The sequence below is a fragment of the Sphaeroforma arctica genome (assembly GCF_001186125.1).
Source record: "Sphaeroforma arctica JP610 unplaced genomic scaffold supercont1.1069, whole genome shotgun sequence".
Taxonomy (NCBI): Eukaryota; class Ichthyosporea; order Ichthyophonida; genus Sphaeroforma; species Sphaeroforma arctica.
The window spans coordinates 1-14893 of record NW_014039489.1 but is presented as its reverse complement, the minus strand read 5'-3'; the positions used below and the strand labels follow the sequence as shown (position 1 = coordinate 14893).

Sequence of the window (14893 nt, the reverse complement as noted above, 5' to 3'; positions counted from 1 at the left end):
CGAGTATATATATATATAAATATGTATATATATATAAATAATCGTATCTACGTTTATACTCAAAAGCATGTATTTATATTTTGAAATTTTATTATTTCTCACTTATTTTTACATGTTGTCCACAGTACAAACCGGACCGGAGTCGAAGCATTGTGGTGACGGAAGATATTCGAATTGACATCCCACGACGTCTGAGTCAACCTCAGTTTGGTTGGCTAAGGCATCTCGGTGATCTCAACTTCGATGTGTTTGAGGTAAGTATACATACATATGTGAGGTAAGTATACATACATATGTGAGGTAAGTATACATACATATGTGAGGTAAGTATACATACATATGTATAATATATATATATATGAATTTGTTGAATTTGTAGAATTGTTGGCTTTGTTGTGTTTACTGCTTGGCAGGAGTATCTTTGTCGTAAACCACTGCTGTTTTTTTGTACGATAACTGCATCAGACTAAAACAGGCATATAGATAGTACATACACGTATACATATTGTATACATATACATATACAAATACAAATATGTATACATAGTAAAGCCATCTCACATCCGTTCTAATTATCTGGTGTCTCATCCGTATAGTTGTCATTCCATGAGCTGTGCTTATGTATGTATATGGTAGTTCTCATACTATATCCTGTGTTCATGAACGTTCCATGAGCTGTGCTTATGTATGTATATGGTAGTTCTCATACTATATCCTGTGTTCATGAACGTGTCTGCGTTCATTTACGGTATGACCGTTGTGTATGATTGTGTAGGTACTGTCTCTGTCCTATTCTTTGAGTATGAATGTACATGGATTTTCTCATTATATGTCTTTGTACGTCTTGTTTTTTGTTGTACATGCATGTGTATGTCTTGTTATATTCATTGTACATGCATGTGTATGTCTTGCTATATCCATTGTACATGAATGTGTAGGTCTTTGCTCATGCTATGCTTATTACATATAGGTTGCAAATCACACCAACGATCGACCACTTCAGTTTGTGGGCAAAGCCATTCTGCAGAATACGGGACTCTCGGATAAGGTGAGTGTGGCAGGTTATAGTTATGTGTATAGTAAACGTGACAGAATATAGGTGATTAAATAGGAAACGTAGCTACTTATACTCGTAAGTCGGTGAGTAAACGTAACAGATTGCATATAAATAGATAGGGAACGAAACTACTGAATGTCGACGAAGTACCAATAAGGAATATATATATATATATATATATTCCTTATTGGTCTTTACATTTATAATTATAACTATATTTATGTTTATATTTATATATACTTATCTGTATCTAGATATATATATATATATATATATGTGTGTGTGTATTTATATATATGTATATATATATATATATATATGTGTGTGTGTGTGCGTGTGTGCGTGTATTATATTTAGTATATTAGTTTGTCTTTATGAATTATACCTCAGCATATTTTGTCCTTTCGAGTACAGTTCAGCATACCTGAGGATAAATTGGATCGCTTCCTGCGATACATCGGGAAGGGTTACCGCAAATCAAATCCATACCACAACGAATATCATGCTACGGATGTCACACAGGTGAGTTGTTCTTTACCGCAGATACTGGATATGATTTTTTGTATATTTATGTTTACTTTATATATATATATGTATGTATATATATATACGGTTGTTTAGTACCATGCTGTTCTATCAATTACAGTACGTTCTGTACTCTTTTTATTATATCTATACTATTTATAGATTTGCGAACGCACGGGCCACGTATCTGCTTTCACATCGCGTACCTTTTTTCGTTCGGTTTGTGTTGTTTCTGTATCGCATGCTTCTATTTATAGACTTTGGAATCTATTTATAGATTTTATATTCAAATGCATCATTGTTTCCACCTACAGTAGGCGATCACCTCTGTATGTCTGACATTCGCTGCTTGTCTAACTAGTCCAAAACCCTAAACCCTAAAATCCCAACATCTCATCTCGTCCAGTCTATTTATAGATTCAGTGCCTCTTTCTGTACACGTCCACTCTATCATATCAGCAGATCTATTTGTCTCCCATTGTTCTGTTTTTAAAATATCCCGTTGTCCCTACCTACCCATCTTGTTTTATACCTAAAACTCTAAAACCCTAAATTTGACTTTCGCTCTCCTCTCCTTTTCTATTTATAGACCGTCTACCACTTCCTATACACTCTTGGCTTGGCCCAATACCCCATTGACCTCTACACTTCTGTTCTATTTATAGACCGTCTACCACTTCCTATACACTCTTGGCTAGGTCCAATACCCCATTGACCTCTACTATTCTGTTCTATTTATAGACCGTCTACCACTTCCTATACACTCTTGGCTTGGCCCAATACTTCGGCGACCGCGAAGCGTTAGCGGCGATAGTGGCAGCCATGATCCATGATTTCCAACACCCTGGTAGGTAGTACGAGCCGATCTGTGGCAAAATCACATTGTCCGGCTTAATGATATGTATGCGAATACATACCTTTATTAGTGGTAGTACAAGCAAATCTATGGCAAAAGTACATTGTCCGGCTTGTTACGTGTATACGGATATGTGTGTTGATAGAGGTAGGACAAACAATTCGATGGAAAAAACATGTTCTAATTAACTTCTGCTCTCTCTTGAAATAGTACCCATAGTACCGCAGATATATATATATATATATATATATATATTGTAATGTGTGTGTGGTCCCCGTGTAGTAGTGGGTCATGCAGGATGACTCAGGTGTATGAGGGGTTAGTTTTAGTGTGGAGAGGGGTTAGTTTCAGTGTGGAATACCAATGCTGATTGTCTAGTGATATTGGTTCTACAGATACGATGAGGTTGTGAAATGTATACCAATAGAACGAGAGCATAGGCTGTAAAGTAGCGTGAAGTGTAAAGTAAAGTAATGTAACATATATAGTGTAACATATAGAAATGGAAAGTAGTGTAACATATAGATATGCAGTGTAGTATATATAGAAATGGAAAGTAGTGTAACGTATATAGAAATGGAAAGGAGTGTAACATATATAGATGTGACATATATAGATATATAGTGTAACATATATAGAAATGGAAAGTAGTGTAACGTATATAGAAATGGAAAGTAGAGTAACGTATATAGAAATGGAAAGTAGTGTAACATATATAGATATATAGTGTAACATAAATGGAAAGTAGTGTAACATATATTGATGACGAGTGGCTGGCTACAGAGGAGACCGGTCACTCGGAGGGATGTTGTGTCAGTAACCAGAGGGGGCTGACGATAGGCAAAAGCTAGTTGAGATTATATAAGTCAAGGTTATGGGACGCTCAGTTATCATTGTTGTTAGCTATGACACTACTTTGATGATATGAAGTATAACGCTGTTTTCATTCTAAACCGTTCGTGAACTAAATAAGCAACTCACTATATATATATATATATATGTATGTATTATGTATTGTAAGTGGACATGAGTAATCATGGTTTAATGAATGATCGAGGTATGGTGGTTGGTGAATTGTTGCTAAAAGCTCAGCTGACTACTATCTCGGTCTACTGATATTGGTATCTGGTATATTAATGTATAATATGTTATAGTGATGAATATGCGTACACATCGATCGTCTACAAATGATATACAACAATACCTACATAAATATGTATATATATACATATATATATACTGCAAGCATACATACAAAAGTATACACAGTTAACATACATACATAATTTTACTAATAGTATAGATACAACCACACACATATATATATATTATATCATACATACAAGTACATATACCTACAACCTATACCAGTACCACATACACAGGTACATGAGCTAATACTATGTGTACCTACCCTCTCCCCCTGTGTGTCAGGTGTGAATAACGCGTACTTAGTCAATTCAAGGTCAGCGGAGGCTCTGCTGTACAACGACCACTCCGTTTTAGAGAACATGCACCTGGCCAAGGTGTGTCCGTTGTATTTACGTAAACGTAAACTTAAACGTAAACGTAACTCCTCGCAAAGGTGTGCCAGATGTGTTTACGATATTGTAAACGTAATCTCCCGGATCGTATGCTCACTATCAGTACATAGCATCTCGGTGTCCGTGTTTGTGTCTTTGTAAACGTAAACCAGTAACATCTCTATGTTTGTTGCGTAGACGTAAATGTCCAGATCATATGTTCATTACCACCACTGTATATACGTATATATATATACCACTGTGTATACGTATATATATAAATGACTGTGTATACGTATACATATATATATACCACTGTGTATACGTATATATATATATACCACTGTGTATACGTGTATATAAATATACCACTGTGTATACGTATATATATATATATACCACTGTGTATACGTTATATATATACCACTGTGTATACGTATATATACACGTATATATATATATACCATTGTGTATACGTATATATATATATACCACTGTGTATACGTATATATATATATACCACTGTGTATACGTATGTATATATATATACCACTGTGTATACGTATATTTATATAAACCACTGTGTATGCGTATATATATATATACCACTGTGTATACGTATATATATATACCACTGTGTATACGTATATATATATACATCACTGTGTATACGTATATGTATATATACCACTGTGTATACGTATTTATATATATATATACCGCTGTCTTCTATAGCATCTCTGTGTCAGTTTCTGTGTTTACGCAAACGTATTCCTCTGGATTGTAGTCTCACATACACCCCACCCTGTGTGTGTTATCACATCACCGCTGTGTGGTAACAACAGGCCAGTGCTTCTCGATCATAAACGTTATACTCTGATCTTCTCAGTCATGTTAAACGTTATACTATGTTCTCCTCAGTCATATGTACATCCACTGACATCTGTGCGTATGAGCTCATATATTGTCTTCTCACCAATGTGTACATTCACTGACATCTGTGCGTATGTGTTCATATATCGTTTATTCCCCATCGTCTGTGTGTATGTGTGTGTTCCTCTTGTCAGTCATGTGTACATCCACTGACATATGTGTGTATGTCTTCATATATTGTCTTCTCACTAATGTGTACATCCACTGACATCTGTGAGTATGTGTTCATATATTGTCTTCTCACTAATGTGTACATCCACTGGTACCTGTGCGTATGTGCTCATATATTGTCTTCTCACTATTGTGTACATCCACTGACATATGTGCGTATGCGTTCATATATTGTCTTCTCACTAATGTGTACATCTACTGACATCTGTACGTATGTGTTCATATATCGTCTTCTCACTAATGTGTACATCCCCTGACATATGTGCGTATGTGTTCATATATTGTCTTCTCACAAATGTGTACATCCATTGACATATGTGCGTATGTGTTCATATATTGTCTTCTCACAAATGTGTACATCCCCTTGACATATGTGCGTATGTGTTCATATATTGTCTTTTCACTAATGTGTACATCCACTGACATCTGTGCGTATGTGTTCATATATTGTCTTTTCACTAATGTGTACATCCCCTGACATATGTGCGTATGTGTTCATATATTGTCTTCTCACTAATGTGTACATCCACTGACATCTGTGCGTATGTGTTCATATATCGTTTATTCCCCATCGTCTGTGTGTACGTGTGTGTTCCTCTTCTCCGTCATGTGTACATCCACTGACCCGTCGTATGCATTGGCGTCTGCAGGCGTTTCAGATCCTGTCGCGGGATGACTGTAACATCTTCTGCAATCTCAGCGCAAAGGACTATCAACACGTGCGCACGCTCATCATCCAGATGGTCTTAAACACAGACATGAGTTACCACTTCGAGCTCATGGGTAGGTGCATGTGTGTCCTTATCCGGTATCGAGATACTACTTTGGTGTATTGGAGCTCGGCAGAATGTGTGTACATAGCTACCGCCCACATACCCACGAATATGCGAGTATTACATTTTACATATTACAAATACGAATGTGTATTACATATATTTATGTTTCTCATATATTTTTGTATTGGTATCGTCTATGTCTGTATATTTATCATACACACACAATGCATACAGTTCAATGTGCCTTAACCACCACCCCTACCCAAAATGACTCATACTCATACTCATACTCATACTCATACTCATACTCATACTCATACTCATACTCATGTCTCTTAACTCATGTCTCATGTCTCATGTCTCATGTCTCATGTCTCATGTCTCATGTCTCATGTCTCATGTCTCATGTCTCATATCTCATGACTCACAACTCGTGACACATACACACCTTATACCACAGGTAAGTTCAAGTCAGCCGTAGTGGTACTGCGAGAAGAGGAGAGCGAAGAAGTGCCCAACAAAACAATCATGCTCATCCTAGCCATGGCTGTGCACTGTGCAGACGTCTCTAACCCATGCAAGAACAAGCACATCTACGGCCAATGGGCCCAGCGCGTCATGGAAGAGTTCTGGAATCAGGTACATGTGTATGTAGGTGTATGTGTATGTATATGTATATGTATATATATATATACCCTCGTGCAGAGTGTCCAAGACAGTGGCCATGCTCCTGAATGCGGTCATGGCTCACATGTGTTCATGAGAGATCAGTACTTGTATAACGTTACAATCTCTTCCTCGCACTCACAATGTCTCTCTCTCTCTCTCTCACACACACTCTCTCACACTCTCTCTCACGCTCTCTTTCTCGCTCGCTCTCTCTTTATCTGTCGGTGTAGGGTGATCTTGAGACGGTCAATCAGATGGCCATTTCGCCCATGTGCGACCGTCACACCGTGAGCATTGAGAAGTGCCAGTCGTCGTTCATCCAGTTCATCGTTGAGCCTCTATACGAGACCTTCTCCATTCTCATGCCTGAGCTGTACGAGGAATGCATCCCCAACCTACACGACAACAAGGAGTACTGGCAGAACAGACTGGCGGTAGGTAGTGCCTGTGTCTGTGCCTGTGCCTGCAAGCGGGTATTACTCATAGACGTATTTCATGGGATCATAAACTTAATTCATGGGATCATAGACGTATTTTATGGGATCAAAAACGTATTTCATGTGTTCAAAAACGTATTTCGTGTGTTCATAACCGTATTTCATGTGTTCATGACCGTATTTCATGACCATAGGCTCTCACTTATGTATCCTGCGAGCATCGATGTCGTCTCATGACCACACCATCGCCGTCCACTGCGTCTAACTATACCTCATACTATCCTCTCTGTGCACACACCTATAACTATATGTAGATTCTGGAAGGCACGAAAGAGCAGGAGCTGGAGCTGGAGCAAGAGCAAGAGCAAAAGAAGGAGCTAAACTTAGATATAGAGGGAGATGATTAGTGATGGCGATGGTGGGATCTATTAAACATTAGAAAAGACTCCCGATGCGTATCCGAATACGTGCAAGGATCAGGGCACCGAACCTCTGGCGCATACACTTCACTTCACATGGCGGCAGTTGGGGGATGTGTTGGGATTGGAGAAGATGTGTGTGCAGAGAGCGTTTGATATAGGGTTTGTCTTCGGTGTGGGGGGGTGTGCACGCGAGAGAGAGAGAGAAAGAGACCGCTCGCGCACACATTCACGTACATGTAACACACTCTGATAACATATCTACAAACGCACACGTTACGTTACGATCGGAGCGATGGTCTTTAAAGTGGCTGTATAAGCGCTTGTCGTATGTGTATGTACATGTACACACAAATGTGCTGCCGCTTCTGATACCGTTGTGTATGTTTACGGCATCATCTGTAGACACACAAACGTTCGCCGCAATCCGTAAACGGACCACTATACGTACACGCTCACCCGTTGCATCGGGTCTGCGTGTGAAGTAAATCTATTTTTAGAACAGATCGCGTGAGGGGTGTCTCATCATAGCCACACACATTCACGTGTGGAATAGGCTGTACTTAAACCACTGGGTTTATGTCTGCGATCACATGTCTATTTATAGATGATCACGTGTCTATTTATAAAATGGAGGATCACGTGTCTATTTATGAATCGATGATCACGTGTCTATTTATAGATGATCGCGGGTCTATTTATGGATGATCACGTGTCTATTTATAGATAGAGCTCTCATGAGCTATATCTCAACATGTGCGCACTCACACACACACGCACGCACACATACATATGCATACGTACAATTAACGTGTACCGACAATGAAGTACATGCGTATGTATGTAGGGCTCCCTCACACACATACATATGAATACGTGTAAGAAACATGTACCTACAATGAAGTATATACGTATGCATGTAGGGCTCTCCCACACACACATACATATGCATACGTACAAGGAACATGTACCTACAATGAAGTACATATGTATGCATGTAGGGCTCCCCCTCACACGCACATATATATAAAGAGAGAGAGAGAGACAAGCATGCACGCTTTTACCGGAGGCATGTGATGTGCCTATGCCACACAGAACACGCAAGCTGTGGATGGGCTCCGCAAATTAGTCAAGCGACAATAAAGTTACACGTATAGTCTATCTGCGATTGGCTGAAGAAGGGCTGTGGGTAGTAACAGGTGTCTGTGTGTGTGATGGTTGCTAAGCCTTTCGTGCAATGGGGTTTAAAGTGTTAGCAAATTAGTCGAGCAACAATAAAGTTACACGTATAGTCTATCTCTGTGATTGGCTGGGGAAGGTCTGTGGATAGTATCAGATGTGTGTGTGTGTACGTTGGTTGCTAAATAGTTTCATGCAATGGGGTTTGGGGTGTGTGTGAGTTGTGAGTGATCTAGATAGCCTTCGTCCTATTATTTGTAGGTAAATTAGTTCAATCTCGCTGTGTGCTGGTGTCGTGGCTGTGGCTGTAACTGACTGATGCGCTTTCTAACGTGTAGCATCGTATAGGTCACGTGTGAAGCTCCGCCTCATGATGATTCATACAACGATATGATACTGTGACTGCAACGTAGTAGATATACCCACTCAGCACCATAGAGTGCGTTTTATTCGTGTTTATATTAATTGTATTTATGGGCTACCCTTCTGTAGGTATGCGTGAGACCTTAGGACTGGCCGTAGGTATGCGTGAGACCTTAGGACTGGCCGTATGGACCACCCCACTTATGTCGCATCTCTCACGAATCGTGTCGTCAAACTTCGGAAACGTACGTTGAAACTCTCGAGGAATACTCACCAACTCTTTGGAGTACTCTTAAACTCTCGAGGAACACTCTCCAACTATTGGGAAACACTATCTATCTCTACTTGACCAGGTGCTACACGGCTCTGCCACAGCGTCCCGGTATTATCAAATGACTAATTGCGGTACACCCCCACCTGATTCTGATCAAAAAGCCTGACTCGCCAAGCTACAGTAAGTGGTGCAACTCCCAACCAATGTATGTTTGCCGCAGATCCCGTTATTGAACATCTCTACATACCGGTATACCCCACCCGACCCTCGCGCAGCAGGCTCAGAAAGCCCTGTGAGGCGCTGCTTTCATAGCTACGGTCCACAAACAGCGTCACATTATACCTACTCAGCTTGGTCTCCGCATATATCTGCCACAGATCCACACTCGAATACGGCTTGTACGTCCAGGGAACACACTGTCGCAGGTAGATACTCTCCAGACACGGACAGTTGGCGATGGTCTGCTTGAGTGCGCTCTCGTCCACAAAGCATCTCAGCGTGAGCGTGGTGAGGGACATGAAGCTCAGAGCGCGCATGTCGTGAAACCCGCACGACAGTGTGTGTAGCATGGGTAGGTAGTACTTCAGCGGCAGCCCGGACTCAGACTCGCTATCCATCTCCAGCCGAGCCACCCGTCTAGAGATAAACCCTTCCTCCAACGACGCATACCTACCCAATCTCAGCGTGTTCACACGTGGGAAGCGATCCATATTCGCATTACTCACCTTGTGACACGTAACACTCAACACCGCCGCGCTGGTGCAGAAGGTCTTCTCCGTCAGTGAGTCTACCCCGAGCTCCGTGAGATTCGGACAGCCAATCAGAGCGCCGGGATTTGACACCTGCTTCACACGCAGCACCTGCAGGCTCAGACTCACCAGACGCTCAGACACCACCTGCCACGAGAGCGTCAACTCCACCAGCGCAGAATTTCCCGCCAAAAGTAACCGCAGCGAGACGGTCTCGTGAGCGGACAGCACACGCAACACGGGCGAGTGTAGGGCGCTGGGTATCTCCCCATCAACCGACAGCGCCTCCACAGCACTCTGCGATAGACAAGTCAGCAGACGCCCACTATCCGACACGGCCGGGAAGATGCCCAGGTCCCAGTCCGTCAGTAGTGGCCAATTATCCAGGACTGCGGCGTAGAGGGCCTCGTCCCACCCGCGCACGTGGACGGTGTTGATGTGGGTGATGTTCGGTAGCGTGAGGGCTAGTGCGCGGATACGTTCCGTGCTCATACCCCCTGCGTCGGTGAAGGTCCATGAGGTCATGGACGCGTACTGTGATGGAGGGGCTGTGTGTCTCGTGTCTTTGTTACCTCTGCTGTCTCTGCTGTTTCGGTTGTCTTTCGTGTATGCGGTGACAGTGGGGGCGGGTTCTTCGTAGCCACGTGCACGCGTGCGTGTGCGTGCAGGTGTGTGCGAGGGGTCACGTGGGGGTCTTTGTAGGGGTCTGGGTGCGGGTGTGAGTGTAATTGCTGGCGCATGCGAGAACGTGGTGCGTTGCGGTGTGCGCTCTGTGGGTGTGTGCACGCTTACGTGCGACGGCAAGTGTACCAGTGTTGGCTTCTGGGTGTGCGTGCGCGTGTGTGTGTGTGTGTGTGTTTGCATGTCTCCACCTACCTGGCTAGACACTCGTCTGTACGCATCCGTGAGTCCTTCGTCGTATGTCGAGAAGTTCACTCGTTCTGCAGTTGGGGTACGTGGCAACGGGGGGCTGTACGCCAATATCTCGTTGTCGGACATATGTCGTGTACTTGCCTGCTCACGGGTGCGTGTAGGTATCTCGTCTGTGTCTGTGCTTGCGGGTTCGTTCAGTGCGCTCTGGCTGGCTGCGATGTATTCGAGCACATCTTTGGGTATACGATGTGACTTTCGTGTGGGCGTAATCATGTCTGAGTGTCCTCCGCCGCCATTCTCTGCACTACTGCGCGGCTGTGTGGTGTGTGTGCGTGATTCATGTGCCTTGCCTGTGTGTGTGTGTGTGTCGTGTGACGTGGGTGCATGTGTGTGTGTTTCGTGTGTGTGTGCTGTGTGTGTGGTGTCTGCTGTGTCTGCGTGTCTGTGTCCCCTCATCACCTCCTCTGCCCCTGAGTCGCTGTACACCTGTGGTTCTGATGTCGCATGCATGGTGTGTCTATACGGCGTTACCAGCACCACGTTCTTTCGTGTGCGCTGCTTCTTGCGTGCCTCCCGCCTGTGTGCACCACCCTTCCTTATTCCGTCACCCGTGGAAATAACGCCTCGCCTATTCTCCCCCCCGTCTCCTTCTCTTCGCGTGTGCTCGTGCCTTCGCCTTACGTGTGGCTCTCCCTCCTCCGCCGTGCTATCGCTCACTCGTCGCATCACTCGCACCGCACTCTTTCTCCCACCCGTTTTTCCACCCCCGTGTTCCCGGGCGTCTCTGTGGGGGTCTCTGTGGGGGTCTATAGCCCGCGTGCCCGAGCTGCTCCGTGCGCTCGTGAGATGCTCCGATTCCTCCTGCGGTCTGTGCACGTGCACAATGGTTGGCACGTGCGTGTGCGTGTGCGTGTCGTCTCTCCCATACGGCCCATACACCCGTGGGTCCACCGCCACATGCGCCTGCACACGCAAAGCCTCCTCACGCTCACTCTCTCTGTGTGTGTCTCTGTCTCTGTCCCTGTCGTCACTGTGTCGCTGTAGCTTCTCCGCTGCTTCGCGTAGGTACTGCACCTTACGGTCGAGTTGTGCGTCGCCGTCCAGCCACGTCTCTCCGCGCACGGTCTCTCGTGCCAACCGCCGCATCTCCTCGAGTGTGCGCACGTGTGAGTGTGGCCCATACTCTGTGGTCGTGGGCGTGTGTGTGCGTAGACCCCCTCCCCGCCCATGGTACATGCCGGTGGGGGTGTGTGTGCGTGTGTTGTGGTGTGTGGGTGTGTCTGCTCTCCTATCCTCTCGCACAGGCCCTTCGTGGTGTCCACTCCTACTACTGGCGCGTGAGCTGCCGCGTACTGTAGGTGTGTCTGCTCGGTTACGTGTGCGTGAGTGTGAGCGCGAGTCTGTGCGTGAGTGTGAGCGCGAGGGCGGGTCCACGCGTGGGGTTCGGCTGACGCGTGTGCTTCGCTCTGTGTGTGTGTGTGTGTGTGTGCGTGTGCCTGGGGGGGAAGCCCTGGCCCCTGTATACCTGCGCTCGTGGTGACGTGTGCTGCTCCCTGTGCTATTGGTACTATCCCTGCGATCGTACCCGAGGTCTGTATGTTCTGCGTGGTGTGTGTGCGTGCGTGTGTGTGTCTGTGCATATGCATGTGCATGAGACCGCATGCCCACCCGCAGTGACTCGCGTATGTCCTCTAAGGATGCCGTGGGCGTGTGTGTGGCTGTGCGTGAGTGTGTACGTGCTCCCTCTCTCGACTGCCCACCATCCCTCGATGGTGTGCACGTGCGCCTGCTTCGTGTCCCTTCGGCTGCGTCTGCGTCCTGCTGTGGTCTGTGCACGTGATTCTGGTGACTATCTCTCCCTCTGCTATGCTCGTCCGTCGATGAACGTCGTGTTTGTTCTCGTGCGTACGAGTGGGAGGGTGTAGGTGCGTGCGTGTCTTCGCTGTCATAACTAGTCCGTTTGCTGAGTGGTGTGTGTGCGCTGCTCTCGGCTCTAGACCTGGATCTAGATCTCTCTCTCGATCTAGATCGGCCTCTCGAACTACTCCGTTCGCGGCTTCTTATATTAGTCCGGGTAGACTCCTGGTGTTCTACCCGCAAGCCGGTCCTGTACCCGCTCCCATCTCTACTCTGTAAATTACTTCTACGCCTCTCTCTGTCTCTGTCTCTGTCTCTGTCTCTATCTCTCCCTCTCTCTCTATCTGCATTCCTACTTTCAAGTCCCCTGCCACCCCCGTTGTACGCTGCTGTGGGACTGTGCGAGCGTGCGTGAGCTGACTTGCTGGAGTGCAGCTCATAGGTCCCATCCCCACTGGGTGGTCCTAATGGCGCCCCATTACCCACCCTCTCACCACCGTACGTGATAGTAGTGTGACTATTGCTATGAAGCTGACTGTGCCCAGGGTTGTCTGCACCGGCCACGTGCGCAGTTCGGTACGTTTGGTCATTGTGAGTGTCGCCGTGGCTTCGTTTTGGTACAACAAGTGTAACACCGCCAGGCCCAGCTATAACATCAGACCCACCTTCCTTTAGAGGGCCCTTAGGTTTCTCATCCCGGCCAAGTTCTACTTGTGTGTTCGAAGTGGGTGTGTTCACATGTTTGAGCCGTGTTCTGAGCAAGTAGGTGGTGTGTGTATGTATTGCCAAAAGGGGATCTCTCTCGACGACCTCTAGCAGCCCTATCGCAATCCTGACGGCCGTGCCCACATCAACCGTCATCACTCTCTATTAACTACACATAAAACGCCAGTATGATAACATCGTTCTGTCGCATATGCGACAGTGACTATATCAACTGGACTTCACAGTTCACAAGCTCGTTCAGCCAGCCAGCGTCCGTGTAATAAAGTATGCTATAAAGTTAAGGTTGCACGGAAGATCTGGATATATACACACATATATACACACACATACACACACACACACATATATATATATATATATATATATATATATATATTCTTAGCTATGTTGAGTATATGTGTATCTGCGGTGTAGTATATCTCTACCTATCGTGATCTTATAGTCGCTTTGATGCCTGCCTTACTTTGCATTGCATGCATTAAATTACTGCAAGCGAGCGACCGTAGTATTGCGCGAGAGACAACTGTGCCCACTATTTGCCGTTGTCGGTTGTAAACAGCTTTGCTAACACCTATGTATGACAATTTCTTGGCTTCCCTGTTGCATATGTGTATTATAGTGAACATTGCCGGCTCCTTCTCTCCACTCACACAATAGTATTAAGTAAACTCCATTGCCCAATGTCCCAGCTTACAGCACACACTATAGTAAATTTTAATTTATGAGGTTTAAAATAAAATATAATAAATAAATGAAATATTTTAATGAGAGTACATATGCACCCGGTACCGTGCTGTTGAATTTAGGAGGCTATGGCTATTGGCCGTGCAGCTCATTTTTATTCTAAAAACAAACTTGTGACTTATTTTTATGTACGCTTTTGATTGGTGCTCAACCTAGTAGTTTCAAACAAATTTGTACATTCCTTACTCGACATTAAATATTTAGTGTAAATGGCCGTTAGTCGTTATATAGTCATTAAATACTAACACATTAGTTGTTGGATGCTGCTACATACCAGAGATATATTAATGATTCATATCTTCTATTTAGGAGGCTATCAAGATGATAAATTGTATAAATTAGGAGGCTATCAAGAGGCTATCAATGTATTTGCTAAAGTATATATACAAATTAACAGATGGCATCCTACTACTAGAGAGGAGAGGAGGTTCTCACTTCACATGAACCATGCTATTTCTCAAATTAACGTGCAGGCTGGAGGCTGGAGGCAATACTCATTTCGACACACACCATTCTGCACAGCTGCTTAAAGCCTTGAAAATGGTGAAGTTAGTTCATCAGGGAATTTGTGTATAATTTGCGTAACGTCACAAGCACATTTCAGACACCGTAATCTTAGACACAGACTCGAGATTCTATTCTAAAATATCTAGTACGTAGAGTTTTCATTGAATCTTCTTGCGGTGTGGCTCCGGCCTACTATCAATATTGGTTAAAACACGCATTGCACCAAACAATGTGATTAATAAAAACAAGCGTATT

The 14893-nt window shown here is 44.4% G+C and overlaps 2 protein-coding genes across 2 annotated transcripts in view; one reads left to right on the top strand and one right to left on the bottom strand.

The window, feature by feature from the left end:
- SARC_09875 (hypothetical protein) overlaps positions 1-8049 on the top strand; it is a gene marked incomplete at its 5' end in the record, with an annotated part of 9440 nt that extends 1391 nt beyond the window's left edge. The window contains 9 exons of the mRNA XM_014296095.1: positions 126-254; positions 971-1048; positions 1472-1579; positions 2324-2429; positions 3873-3964; positions 5716-5848; positions 6302-6480; positions 6741-6944; positions 7262-8049. Of these exons, the coding sequence (XP_014151570.1) occupies positions 126-254; positions 971-1048; positions 1472-1579; positions 2324-2429; positions 3873-3964; positions 5716-5848; positions 6302-6480; positions 6741-6944; positions 7262-7354 (1122 nt within the window). The 3' untranslated portion in view covers positions 7355-8049. The remainder of the gene's footprint in view (positions 1-125; positions 255-970; positions 1049-1471; positions 1580-2323; positions 2430-3872; positions 3965-5715; positions 5849-6301; positions 6481-6740; positions 6945-7261) is intronic.
- A 1169-nt stretch (positions 8050-9218) lies between these two features.
- SARC_09874 (hypothetical protein) lies at positions 9219-13522 on the bottom strand (the record flags this gene model as incomplete). Its single annotated transcript, XM_014296094.1, has 1 exon — positions 9219-13522. One exon carries the CDS (start codon positions 13520-13522, stop codon positions 9422-9424), a length of 4101 nt encoding a protein of 1366 aa, XP_014151569.1. The 3' UTR covers positions 9219-9421.
- Between the last annotated feature and the right edge of the window lie 1371 nt (positions 13523-14893).